Source organism: Carassius auratus, chromosome 35, assembly GCF_003368295.1.
Source record: "Carassius auratus strain Wakin chromosome 35, ASM336829v1, whole genome shotgun sequence".
NCBI classification, from domain to species: domain Eukaryota; kingdom Metazoa; phylum Chordata; class Actinopteri; order Cypriniformes; family Cyprinidae; genus Carassius; species Carassius auratus.
The window spans coordinates 477,107-490,844 of NC_039277.1; the positions used below are offsets into that span (position 1 = coordinate 477,107).

At 39.4% G+C, this 13,738-nt stretch overlaps 2 protein-coding genes across 6 annotated transcripts in view; one reads left to right on the top strand and one right to left on the bottom strand.

Annotated features, from left to right (window-relative positions):
• The window catches only part of LOC113053949 (NACHT, LRR and PYD domains-containing protein 12-like), a 138,406-nt gene extending 125,960 nt beyond the window's left edge, over positions 1–12,446 (bottom strand). For 2 of the 4 annotated variants that reach the window (XM_026219108.1, XM_026219107.1), the window contains exon 1: positions 12,281–12,445. The gene's annotated coding sequence lies outside the window, so the exon portion shown is untranslated. Of the gene's footprint in view, positions 1–12,280 lie in introns of all 4 variants that reach the window. The other 2 variants (XM_026219110.1, XM_026219106.1) reach the window with 2 other exon arrangements.
• Positions 5,714–9,339, top strand: LOC113053958 (uncharacterized). 2 transcript variants are annotated; one of them, XM_026219129.1, is made up of 7 exons: positions 5,714–5,800; positions 6,028–6,351; positions 6,427–6,678; positions 7,685–7,856; positions 7,996–8,144; positions 8,249–8,316; positions 8,465–9,339. In XM_026219129.1, the coding sequence occupies exons 3-7, from the start codon at positions 6,549–6,551 to the stop codon at positions 8,480–8,482; spliced, it is 537 nt and encodes a 178-aa protein (XP_026074914.1). In that variant the 5' UTR covers positions 5,714–5,800; positions 6,028–6,351; positions 6,427–6,548; the 3' UTR covers positions 8,483–9,339. The 2 variants fall into 2 exon arrangements, with proteins under 2 accessions (XP_026074914.1, XP_026074912.1); XM_026219127.1 differs by lacking the exon at positions 8,465–9,339 and having other exon boundaries at positions 8,249–8,425.
• Positions 12,447–13,738: the final 1,292 nt, after the last annotated feature.

Here is a 13,738-nt window from a genome sequence, read left to right on the forward strand (position 1 = left end):
TACACTGTAGCTAAAGGGTTTGTTAACCCAAAAATATACAAAAGGCCATGTTTTACTCACCGCCAAAGCTTCCTGGGTGTATATGAATTTCTTCTTTTAGATGAATCCAGTCTGAGTTATATCAAAACTTGTATTTGATCTTTCAAGCTCTATCACTGCAGTCAGTGGATCTTGCATTCCTTCAGTCCAAAAGATGTGAAAAGCAGGGTAAATAAAACACTATTTTTTAAGGAATGCATACACATACAAATAAAATATGCAAAATAAACCTTTTGGGGGGGGGGGGGTGAACTACCCCTTTAAGTTAATTCTCTGAATTATAAACTGACGTTTTGATGTGATATTACTGGTTTATCATATACATATTATTTATAGTTTATTTAATAGGGATAGTGTACAAGTGCACAAAATCCTTCTCTGATGAGAATCAGAAAATGCTTTTTTACAATATAAACAGATATATATTTCCACCTGTAGTCACTAATGGCCAACAAACTCTCTGTTTAGTCTGGAAGGCTACAACTTTGACTGTTTGTAAGAGAAAAGTATTAAATTTGTTTTTAGATTGTTATTTATTTCACATGGGTTTGAATCAGATTTGGTGAGATGGTCATTTTACACCCAGATGGTGCATCTACCCACTGACTCAAAATCGGGTCAACTTACCCCAAACCCCAGGCAAACTGAGCCATGGGAACACTTTTTTTTATAAGAAGCCATATTTTTAGAACTCTTTGCCATAGAAGCATTCTGATCATTTTAAATGATAGGAATACTTTAATTTCGATAGGATTAGATAGGATAGATACTTTCATTGTACGTCTGCATCTTTTTCCCTTTGTCGCGGTTGGTCAGCACTATGAGGGTGGAGTTTGTGTGTGTTTCGCATCAGCACTAATTGTTTCATGTGGGTGTCTCCGTTAATTGTTCATCTACACCAGGTACTACTCATTACCCGATCCCTACTTATTGCCCTGTCTTTCGTCTTGTGTTTGTCAGAGCGTTTTTTTTTGCGGTTCCCTGACAATGCCTGGTCTCTCGTTCCTGTTCTCTGTGTTCTTCTCTTTGTTGGATCGTCTGTGTCTCTGGAATCCCATCCACTCCTCACCACCCATCGCTCGCTCATCTCAGTTCCTATGTCATGCTATCCTGCTGCCTCTCCTCACTGCCACTTCCCAGATCGACATCAGACTTCGCCTCACCCACCTGTTATCCTGTTTTATGTTACTCATGTGTCTGACTGTGTTATTAAATATCCGATTTATTTGAACTTGCTTCCTCACCTTCTTTCACCATTACACCCTTATCCTGAGAACCACATAAGTAAAAAAAAGTGAAATTAATATTTTACATATGTTATAGATTAATAGTATCAAGACAAGTGTTTATAATGTGAAATACACTAAATTACAAGACTTAAAGTGTGACAAACTGCTAAATATTCTTTGTGATGACTTACAGGGCCTGGGGTTTGTGGGGCCCTGGTGAAGGTTACAGTTTTTATTAATTTGTAGGTTCGTTCTATTTATTTATTTGTGCTATTTACACAGTTTTTTAAGCTTGTAGGTATCCAGGTATAACCAACACATGCTACTCTGAGTAAAAGCTAATTAATACTGTGTTTGTAGGGAGGGTCATAAGCATCAACATATGTTTTTAACCAATGAATAAACAAAAACAGCAATACAAGCACCTTTTATGAACTTTATATAAACACCAAAATAGACTCAAAACAAAGAAACATCGTTCAAACCGTATAGCAAAAAACACTCTGGACACCAAGATATATATAGACTTAAGTATAATTTATTTCACCAGTAAATAAAACTTAAACATTAACATGAACGATTACTTACAGTTGAGCATGAAACAAACTGTTACCCAACGGGACTTTTGCCGTGTCCGAAACCGCTCCCTATCCACTATATAGTGCACTATATGGGGTGTCAGCCATTTTGTAGTGCTGTCCGAATTCTGAGTGAACTACTTCATTCCCTACATTTGTCCAATTCTTTTTACCAACAATTGATTCTGATTTCGAGTGTACAACTGATGTACACTGGCTGAAGCACTATTTCCAATCGGAATAGCATTGAGCTGGAAGCCAGAGAGTGAGTTTGAATGAGAGATATGACGTTTACATTTTTATTATTTCTGTTTTAACGTTTTTCCTACATTAGAAATTATGTTATGTAGGCAATAACGCAGTTTAATATTTTAATAATTTACTGAGGTGGCATTCATTAACTTACAAAAATGATGATAATTTGGTGGATAATTTACATTTTTAATAACAGGTAGTGTATTCTGATGTAAAATTAACGGTCGCCTGAGGATGCTCAACAACCATCTTATCTGAGCTCAAAACGGTGCTTGAGCGAGTGTCAAGATACTAAAAATAATAAATACATTTTGTTCTCAGTATGTTATTTTAATACCATTTAATGATTATGAACATAAAAGCATTACAAAAAAAATATTATATACCGTCGATGAAACCACAAAGGTATGTATAATTGCATTATAAAGTTATTTTGAGTACTACTGCTATTAGTATTATTTTCTAAATTTAGTACATGTAATATAAAAGTACATATGGCTATGTTTTTGCAACAGCTCCGAGTCTCATGCGCAGTGTAGGCTATACGTCACTGTCCGAATCCGTTCACTCATTTATTTGTTCACTCCTTCCTGATATAGTGAACTTAACTGCCATACACTATATAGGGATTAGAGAATTAATGAGTGAATGAGTGAGCGATTTCAGACACAGGCTGCATCCGAAAACTTAGGCAGGTGCCTTGCTGTCTAATCAGGCAATGACTTTGCAGGCAGCGTTTTTGCACGAAGGCACCTCATGAAACTGATTTCGGACAGACTTCTGAGGCAGCGTAATGGTTTAATGATCTACAGCAAAATATAGAGAGCTTTGGTGATAACTAGGTGTATATTTCATTACTGCAATATAAATTTCTTGCTATAAATGGCATAAATAGTAACAAAACATTGATCAGAAACATACATTTACACACAAACTGACCACCGACCGCAACTTTCAGATGCCATCTTTATTTTTTTACTTAACTGTCACGGAATGGAACACACAGGATTGTGGGATATCCAAGGCAGCGAAGGATACATTTATGCTGCCTTCAGAAATTGGCCAGATTAAGGCATCTCAGGAGACAGGAAGTGAAGCTAACTTTGAATTTGGACGTGACTTGATGCCTTCCTACCTTGGAATGTGTCCTGCGAAGGCAGCATTTTTCAGTTTTCAGATGCAGCCACAGCGTTTGTTTGACCAAGGAGGGCAGCCATGATAATTTATTCTACTGCTTACCTGTTTCTTTATCCAATCACAGTCGTCTCACTAATACCCCTAGAGGTGAGGAGTGTAATTGCGGGTTAAGTTACTGACTGTTACACAGGTACAGAAACCGAATAATTAAAGGCTATGTTGCAGTTTTTTTTTTTTTTTTCTGGCAATTTTCTAGTTGGTAATAAACATTTAAACAGTTATCCATTGTATTTGATGTTGTAGGGTATTACAAAAAGAAATATAATAAGGAAAAGTAGGTGATATCTTAGCGGTTAGCTACAGGTTAGCGATGAATCTTGTTTCTCCCACAATGCAGAAAGTTGGCTAAGTTAATTCCTACCGCCGTGCCGTCTGTGAATGCAAACCTCTCTGCTTGTCCTGTCCCGAGGTCGAGAGACACCGTCTTCCGCAAGCGATATATTGCCACGGTAAGCCTCATGCTAACGTTAATGTTAACAAGCTGCGTTTTAGCTAGCTCTGTGTGTATTTTGCATACCGTGTTCCCTTTGACACAGCCTCCACTACAAGCATGATCACTCTGACATTAGAAGAGCATATTTTGTGATTCACGAATATGAGCCAAAACAAAATTGCCCTGAAGTAAATGTCCATAATATGGACATCGGGAATCGTCATGAAAGCTTCATGGCTAACGTTTAATGTTTGGATCAGTGGTGATGATAATCAAGCGGCTTTCACAATAGTGTGTTTGCGTTTTGAGTTAGAATGCTACGGTTCTCTTTCACATATATTTGACCGTGACCGTGTAGTGGAGGCTAAACGCAAGTAAACACAGTTTACCCACCTCTGAGATGTCATAAACAGTTTATCCACTTCTCACTTCAAAGTTTAGCTAATTCTCAGTAAATTCACTACCTCATAGAGTTTATGCACCACATGTACTCTAGACATTTATAACCACTTATATTTGTTTTCGCAAGATGATGACAGATACCTCACAGCAGGAGACCGTGGACAGTGTAGACACTGTGGAGAGTGTCGATACTGGCGATCAGCCCTTGTCCTCCTCCACTTCTGACGCTGTGACACAGTGTTATTTGAAGCCCCCCCGATGGTCTCGCGGTAAGTCTTGGGTATTTTAAGGGGTAGATATTCTGTCTAAATCATTGCCAGTATCTATGCAAGCAGGACATTTCCATACACATTGATTAAATTAATACATAGCCTACACCAAAACATAGCCGCTTAGATTTGCCATGATTGTCACATGTTTGGGTATGTTTACTGCCTCTCCACAGCTGTGCAGGTTAACCTGAAGCCCAAGATGGTCAGCGTGGGTACACAGACGTCTTTCAGCCCACAAACCTCCACTCCCCTCGCTAGTCCTGAACAGACAGATGATGAAGATGATGATAATGCCTCTGTCGTTAGTGACTTATCGTGGGTGCCCGAAGAGCCGATGCATGAGGAGGACTTGTTTGATGAGGAGCCACCTTACGCGTGTGACCCCCACCACAAGTGAGATAATTTAAAACCAACATAGACCATTTTGAATGCTCATTTTATTGTGTACTGTAGCTTTGGTAGTTTGAATGACACCTCCCTCCCTCCCTAATTTTTTGTTGTTGTAGTGGCATTGACAAATTCATTGTTTGCCAAGAGGAGCTGATGGGCCTTTTTGCCATCTGTCCGGCCTGTTGTGAGAGGTCAGATAGTAGCATCGTGCAGCAGGAAGGAACTTTTGTTAAGATCAAGCAGGTACGGTTATGTTTGCGCAGCAGGCCATCTGATTAGAAAATCACAATATCTTATTACAATCTGATAGCTCTGACTGTCTTGCCAGATAATTTACAATGTATGTACCAGGCTGGTTTTAGTCTGTTGGTTTGTGATGGCATCACATTTGAGTGTTATACTGTATTGGTCATGTGTGTTTCATTGAAAACATGAAACCAGTAATGTACAGTACTTAATCTATATTGAATCCTGATATACTGTTGATTACTCTTTTTCTTTACATATCTAGGTCTGTGCATCCTGTACCACCATTTCTGGCAAAATCAACCAATGCTCCAAAGGAACATGCCGACCTGCAACCGCCTGTTAAGCGGGGCCATTCATTTCACTGGATGTTTGGCCACCCAGACATTAAGAATGTTGGGACTCTGTTCAGCGCCGCTACACTATCCCTGTAATCGTTCAGGTTTTAGTGACCTACGGGCAATGGATGGCGGGCTAGTTCTTGCTGGTGACTGTAGGTAAACCAGTGTGAGAGCTCATAGACCAGTTGCACGTTTTGATTTTGTTATTTGTTATCATGTAGGGTGGCTTTAGTTGGCATTTGCAGATGACATGGTGGATTGTCTTTACAGACCTTGATTATTAAAAACTTGAAATTTGTTAAAATTCAAATTTGTAATTAATTCCAGGTCTGATTCTCCTGGGCACTGCGCGAAGTATGGATCCTACTCTCTGATAGAGGACAGAGTGAACAAGGTGGTGGATGTTCAGCTTGTTCAGGTAAACCTGATGTTATTAGACAAAGAAATGAACTCTGCAATTTGGTAAACTTATTGTATCTTAATATAACATCTTTCCACTAGTACAACGATGCATAGAGCTTTATTGTGTATTGCCTAACTAGAGTACAGTGTATCATAATACCTGGACCAGCAACGCGTCGGTTCATCCACGCCTCCTTCAACACCACTAGCATTCTACACTTACACTGTTGTGTCATGTTGCAGAGCTCAGAGGTCCCCAACAGCTCATGGTGTGAGCTTGAAGGGCTCAAGCGCAGTGTTGACCTGTTGAAGGGAAAGGACCTGCATTTGGCAACGCTGATCGCGGACCGTCATCGCCAGTTATTTACAATAAAAATGAAGTGTAGAATGTAAATATCTGAATTGCATTGAAGCTGGATGTTTGTGGTTTGCTGATGCACTGAGGGCCACACAGGTCAATCATCCACAAAAGTTTGTTTATTTCTCCTTAGGTTGCCAAATGGGTGAGAGAGGAGCTGAGCCCTGAAGGGACACATCATTATTTTGATGTGTGGCACATTGCCAAAAGTATGTATCCATTGTTGGAACCTTGAATCAGTTTTTGTTATTGCATATCAATTAATACCATTTGTTCTAAAACAGGTCTGGGGAAGGCATTGGATGCAGCTTCAAAAGAGTGTGACCAACTACAGTTGTGGAGGCCTGCTATAGTGAATCACCTCTATTGGACTGCAGCCTCAACCCCAGATGGCAACCCAGCGGTCATGGAGGCCAAATGGAGAAGTTTAGTCAACCACATCCAGGACATTCATGACCATGACACCCCTGCCTTCTCCAGTTGTGCCCATGGCCCTCTAGATGGGGATCAGTGCAACAAAGAGTGGTTGGACCCAGGTACAGTACACACAGTATGTAGTATTCTGCACGCTCTACAGTTTTGTTGTCTTTGCTGTCTGAGTGATTGTTTGGATGCTTTGACGTGTAGGGGTGTGACGGTTAGTATATAACCGTGAGACCGGCGGTTATAGTTGAACACCGTCATTAGAACTCTATAACCGGCAAAACCGTGTCATTAAAATATTTTTTACAAACATTTTTTATCAAAAATTATTTTCATTTTTTAGATAGGATCATAAGATCCGCAATATATCGGGAAACATGGTTTTTACCACTTAATGAAGTTTTGTAAATCGTCAGACATATTTACCACTTCATTAAATTTTGCTTTGTAGAAAACCTTTCTTAAAAATGAATTTCGTTTTGTACAAATTTTATCTTAATTTTAATAAATGTTTCATCAACCAATTGCATGTATTTTAATAAATAAAAAGCAAATATAGCAGACAATGATAACCGTGACATGGAAGCACGAGCGTGCCGCGTTCACTTGCACTGCACTGTGAACTAGAGCGCATCTCATCGTAAATGAAACTCAGCGTAGGCCTATGCCTCATACATTAGCATTAAATATCTTTGCTGCATCCTTTCTAGAACAGACGGGTGCGGCTTTGAAATTTGCTCAAAAAACTGTGGCGCGGATGATGAGTTTTGTGACACATCTCCTTAATAAACGGAGGTCTGAAATCTCTGCCCCTTTACCGATCCGAGCGCGCGCTGACATGCAGTTAACCCGCTATCTCCAAGAACAACCAACTGACTCTACGACAGATCCACTAGCATAAATCCCCCCCCCCCCCCCGACGGTTATGTTATGAACCGTCACATTAGACTCACGTCATAACCGTCATCACCAATTCTGAAACCGGCACACCCCTATTGACATGTGACCTTTGTGATGAAATGTTTTCATTCACTGGCAATCTCATAACATTTTGTTTACTGTTTATGTTTGCTATAATTCATATGTGTATCTGTCTGCCTCCCTGTCTTGGTCTTGCAGGCTCATTGGCAGCAGTAAAGTTGGAGAACATAATCATGAGGACTGCCTTACTGAAAGATGTTCGACAGCTGTCTCCACAGCACCAGACCTTCTCCCTTGAGGCTTACCACTCCCTCATCTTGCACTTTGCGCCCAAGCACACAGGGTTTTCATACCTTGGGATGTATAGCAGGTCAGTGCTATCCAATGGAATAATACTGCCAATTATTATGCCGTTTATAGTAATAATAGTACCTATTATCATGCCTATTGTAGTATTTTGTCATGCATACACCAAGTTAAAAAAAATTCTCAAATGTGTTATTTTGTAGGCTTCTCTTAGCGGCGCTGCATTATAATCACAATGCCAACCGCGAGACAGCACGGAGAAGTGATGGGACGGAGAAGTACTGCGTGCGGTATCCGCGCTTCAAAAAAGGTGCCCATGTGGTGCTTCCCATCAAAGAGGCAGCCTCATACGGTAAGCAGTGTCATGCAGTTCTATCATATTTTGAGATGGTGCACGAGACATCTGTGATCAGTGGCAATGATCTTTATACAGTATTATTATTATTATGTCTGCAGGTTATGCAACATCATTAATGAAGGCCCTTCGGGAAAGCTACACCAATTCACCTTCAGCTCTTCGAGAGGTTAGCGACAATTTGTCCTCCGATGCACCCGCCCCCATCGCCAAATCCTTCGAACAGGTTCCTAAGGAGGAGGCCGTCAGCCTCTACCTAGCCCGGTAGTCACGTTACACAAAAACCTAATTTCACATTATTATTTTTTTTTCCACAGACAAGTCCAATGATTTAGTTGTAAGTATTTATTTTAGTTGTTAGTTATCTTCTTTCCTTCTGTCCCTGTCATCTCATTTGGTGGTGGTTTCCTGCATGCTGCATGGTTTGTTTTTTCTTTGTGTGCTATTGCTTTGGTTTTACTTTGCACAAAATTATTACTTTTTTCCGTCTTTGTAAGTGGCAATAATTGTCGCTGTACCCCATTCAAGGGGTCCTGCATGCTGCATGTCTGCTCCTCTGTCTGTTATTTGCATGAAATGTGTTGTATGTAATTAAAAATAATTTACCAATCATTTTACCTGTGCCTTGTTAACCTCTGCGGTGTTGTCTGGGCTCACTGTGTGTCTGCTTGATGTGCTTTTGCGTGTGTGTGTGAGAGAGAGAAACAAAAGAAACTGTGCAAACGTTTCAGGTCAGTAATCTTCGTCCTTGTTCAGTAAATGTTCAGTAACCGTTACAAGTAATGCCAATAAACTGTGTTTTCTTATCAAAATTCATGTGTTCTGTGTACTTTATAACATTTTAAGGGCAATTTGGGGATCACAACAGAGTAAGCAATTATTTTTATTCATTTTCATCCAAACGAGGCCATTGAAAGCCCTGATAGGTCTGGTCACCACTTTGAAATTGTTGTCTGATGGTTGAAACCACACAAGAGGGTAGAGGCTTCCTTATACTCCTGCCTAAAACTCCATAAGCCCAGTGTATAGCCTGCCTGTACGCAGTGTACCGGTATTGCCTAGGGATAAGTAGGAAAGATTCTTAAGTTTAAAACTGTAAGTAGGTTGGAAACCTACTTTGCGTTGAGAGCATGTGGAAACTGTGACATTACTGTGATGGAAAAACCATCATCCAAAATGAACCATGGCTTACAGTCAGATTCAGCCGTTTATTTATGATCCAGAATCAGATCCCGAGGCTGAAACTGAACGAGAGCAGCAGCAGCAACGACTCGCTCCGAGCGGGGCTCGAACCTGGGTCTCCGATGGGAGGCGGACGCACTAACAAGGAGGCAGAGATATTTTAAGCAGTTTTACTCACCGCCTGCGGTTCCAACACACGATCGTGACCCTTTTTCGTTGGGATTGCATCATCCTTAAGAAATAAACGATACGCAAATCCGGCGTCAAACTGGGCCTTGTTTGTAAAACAAGCATCTTCGAAATGCAGGGAACAAACAAAAACACTTGCACAACTCCGTTGATGCTCTGTAAAAATAAACTCCATCCACTGGTCCCTTAATATTGTTTTTTTTTTTTGTAATCTGTGCAGTGTTGTCTTGCCCTGGCAACCAAAAACACACTTCTTTTGTGACATTTGGCGACGCTCTCGCTCTGGTCAGTGAAGTCTGTTGTGCTCTCAGTGCTCTGCTATACAGGAGCGCGCTCTTCCGGCAGAAGTGCCTCAGGACCCATATAAGGAAATTCCGCTCCATCTAACGTCACACAGAGCCATACTCGAAAAAAACTTTCCGAAACTTGTGACAAACCAGAAGGAGTATTTTGGGAACAAAAATACTCCTTCAAACATTCAACTTAATTTTTTAAACTTTGTCCATGTTTAGCATGGGAATCCAACTCTTTAACAGTGTAAAAAACTCAGTATGCATGAAATAGCATTTCACCCCCCCTTTAATGAATAACGGATCAACTACGACAGCCTACATCGCACATCTTGCGATGTGACTATTGTGGATTCGTACATCACGATATCGATGTTTAAACGACAAATCTTGCAGCCCTACCATATAGTGTCCTGCACCTACTAGTAATACTAATTATATCTGGTGTTTGAATAATTGTTGGTTTGACTGTGCATTAATTATTGTTAAAACTACAAAGTAATACAGTCAAGGGCAGTGATTTTCCTTCATTCACTTGGATTAACATTACAGCAGCTGGTAGCTTAATTAGGCACGGGCACTTTAAGAGACTTAAGTTGAATGCATCCAATATACACATCCCATTTTTTTCAACAGTTTACTTTCACTTAAGACATAACTGACAGTTTTTTCGAACACACTTTTCAAGACTGGTATTTTGACATATTTTGTATGAATTTGTCGGCAAGAAGAAGCAGATTGTAACTTTGTATTCATGTTTGCAATGTTGAACTGCCTTTAGCAGCCTCTCTTCGCTCTTCATGTGTGCCAACAACAGTGGATTTTGTTGTTAGATGTTAGATCTGATCAGGTATAGTAACTTGATTGGACATTCTAATTCTAAGAATATATATTTTGTTGTAATCACTTAATTTTCTCTCTGATACTGTAGGAGTAGGGTGGTGAATCTTTGGGTAGACAGCGAATTGATTTTAAATCATGATTCATGGGTTTTTCTATTCCATTCCATGCACAAATAAATTTGATTTGATTAACAATTTGATTCTGCATTTTTTAAGTGCATTCACAGGACTATTTAAATATTTTCCCTAAATTATTTAAATGCTTAGGGAGCAAATGAAACTGATGTTGAAATTAGCACACACTAACTAGATGGCCATCTTTAATTATCTACACAAAGGGCCATAGCATTGAAATTACGTTTGGATATTATGTGTGTACCACACTTTCATTGCTTTTATTCTATAACCCCTAATGATTATCTAAACAAAATAAGAAGATGTTAGCTGCAGGTATCACACACACAGGACGTGTCCTCTCAGCCCTGATAGCATACTGCTCTCCCTTCTCCACCAATGCAGCATCTAGTCAACATATTAATTACTTATTACTGAAAAGAAAATATGTACTACAGTATACTGTGTTCACACCATTTAGTTGTTTAGCTATGGATTATATACCCCGTTGAAAAAAACAGCATACGTTGGTCAGGTATGTTTTGACGCTGGGATGCTGGTGGTTTATAGAATAAACCAGAATAAATCAGCATAAACCAGCAAAGGTCCAGCATAAACCAGTATTCCAGCGTCAAAACATACGTTTTTCAGCAGGTAAACACTGAGTAGCATTCGGCGGAACTGAGCTGGCACTCCAGCGTGGAGAAAGCCTTGTGTCTATTTCTGTTTCCACAACCTTATTTTTATGAATGCAAGTTGTTTTTATTCCATATTTCTATAGTACTATATTCTCAGATTTTCTAAGATGTTAGAGTGAAGAAGGTTTGTTTGTACTTTTATGTATAAGAAGATCATTGTTTTCAAATAATCACATACTTAAACATCAGCCAGTTTCAGCGATTTTATGATGAGAATGTACTGCAGCTAAACTAATATGCATCAGTGTGTCTGAGATCATGCCTATCCTTGCTTTTACAGTTTCTAAATGTAAGAAGACTTTACATTTATAGATGCCCATCACTGCCAAACCAAATGAATCTGATGACAACACACACAACCACAAAGTTCATCACTTCTGTTGCTGCTTTAGTTGCTTCTCACTGATCAGCATGAGGAGACACACGGGCCTGAGTGAGAATACAAGCAGCTTCTGACTGACCCGGGATCGCCCCGAGTGAGAATACAATACAACCAGCTTCTGACCCCCTGACTGACCCGGGATCGCCCCGAGTGAGAATACAACCAGCTTCTGACCCCCTGACTGACCCGGGATCGCCCCGAGTGAGAATACAATACAACCAGCTTCTGACTCACCCTGGATCGGGCCCGAGTGAGAATACAACCGGTTTCTGACCCTCTGACTGACCTGGGATCGGGCCCGATTAAGAATACAGCCGGGACTGAACCGAACGAGTTTTGTTACTTGACATGAAGAGCTTTCAATAAAACCATCAAAAGGACTTCAGTGCATCATTTAAGTCTCAGAAGCACAGCTAGAGAAAGTTGAAACACTAACCTCAGATTCTGTTCGAAGATTTTTCTACTTCCCGTTCTGAACTGTTGTGTTGAGTGTGTGACGTTAGGATTAATTCTTTTAAGGTTTTGTGTGAGTCGAGTGTGCTGTTTTCCTACCGTTCTCCTCACTTTCGTTTTTCCTAGCTACGCTGTCAATCATCCTACAGGGCGGGGCCAGTGTGCTAATGTCAGGCAGGGCTCAACGTGTTCAAACAGGTTATTGCACCTTCAGACATTTAGTGTGTGTGTGTGTGTGTGTGTGATTTCTGACATAGTTATGATATACTCTCATTTTTTTACATTTCAACTTGAATTGAAATAAGAAGAAACAAGAAAACTGCTTTTATTTGTATTTTATACAATAAAAGTAATAACCCTGCTGAAAAAAAAAAAAACAATAAAAACCATTACAGAAATTCTAATGGTTTCCATTACAAAACCATTTACAAACTATCAGCAATTAACCATTAAAACCATTACCAAATGGTTTCCATCACGTAGTGTGTTTTGGGCATATTCCATTAGGATTTATTGGTTTGTATGGGTTTCCATTACAAGTTTGTATAGGTTCTGATGGTTCCATTACAAGTTTGTATTGGTCTTTATTAGCACATTAGGTTTTGTCAAGAATATCATTTGTATTTATTTAAACTACATACCAGCCTTTCAAAGAATTAATTAATTTGCAAAGAATTAAGAATATGCACCTAAAAAAAATTATTCACAGAATACTCAACATAAGCTGGAATTAACACAAAACCTTGACATAATTTTTTTTTAATTATTATTCATTAATGCATAGAAATACAGGAACTATGAACTGCGTTTGTGGCTTCATTGTAGCTGGCTTAGACCTGCAAAAGAGAAAGAAAATTAATTAGGACAATGTACCACTTAAACCACATTACCAGTATGTGAGAGTATCTCAAAAAAGTTGCAAAAACTTAGTTGTTGATGAAACATCATCATTTTTAAATTCGTCCAAACACTTTGGGGGCACTTTGAGCAGATTCAAGTTCTTGACAGATGTGACCTTTTGTCCATTACTCATTTTATGTTCATGTGTAAAACAACCACAGTTCATTTTGTTCAGCATCATGTTTAGGAGCATGGAAATGTAAAGCCGATCTTCCTACAGTACCAGACCAAAGTGAAACACTCTTGAACATATTTAAAAACAGTTACACTTTAGAATAAGGATCCATTAGTAAATGTTAGTTATTCCATGGTCTGTCTGAATACTGGATTCCTCATGGAATTCTTGGAATACTGGTCAGATTAATCACTGTTCCATACTCCTGCGCTGCTTTAATAGATGCATATATATATTTTTGCTGTTTTTGAAGTAATTGTTTGTAGAGAGAGACATGCAGACAGTCTTCATATTTTCTTGTTATTTCTTCTTTTCTGTTGTCATTAATTATTGTCCACTATGTTGAATACCTCAATGGTTTAGGTG

Coding starts and splice junctions, on each gene's coding strand:
- LOC113053958 (XM_026219127.1), top strand. CDS start 6,549: ATGGAGGCCAAATGGAGAAGTTTAGTCAACCACATCCAGGACATTCAT. Junction 6,679..7,684: donor CAAAGAGTGGTTGGACCCAG/GTACAGTACACA, acceptor TTGGTCTTGCAG/GCTCATTGGCAGCAGTAAAG. Junction 7,857..7,995: donor TACCTTGGGATGTATAGCAG/GTCAGTGCTATC, acceptor GTTATTTTGTAG/GCTTCTCTTAGCGGCGCTGC.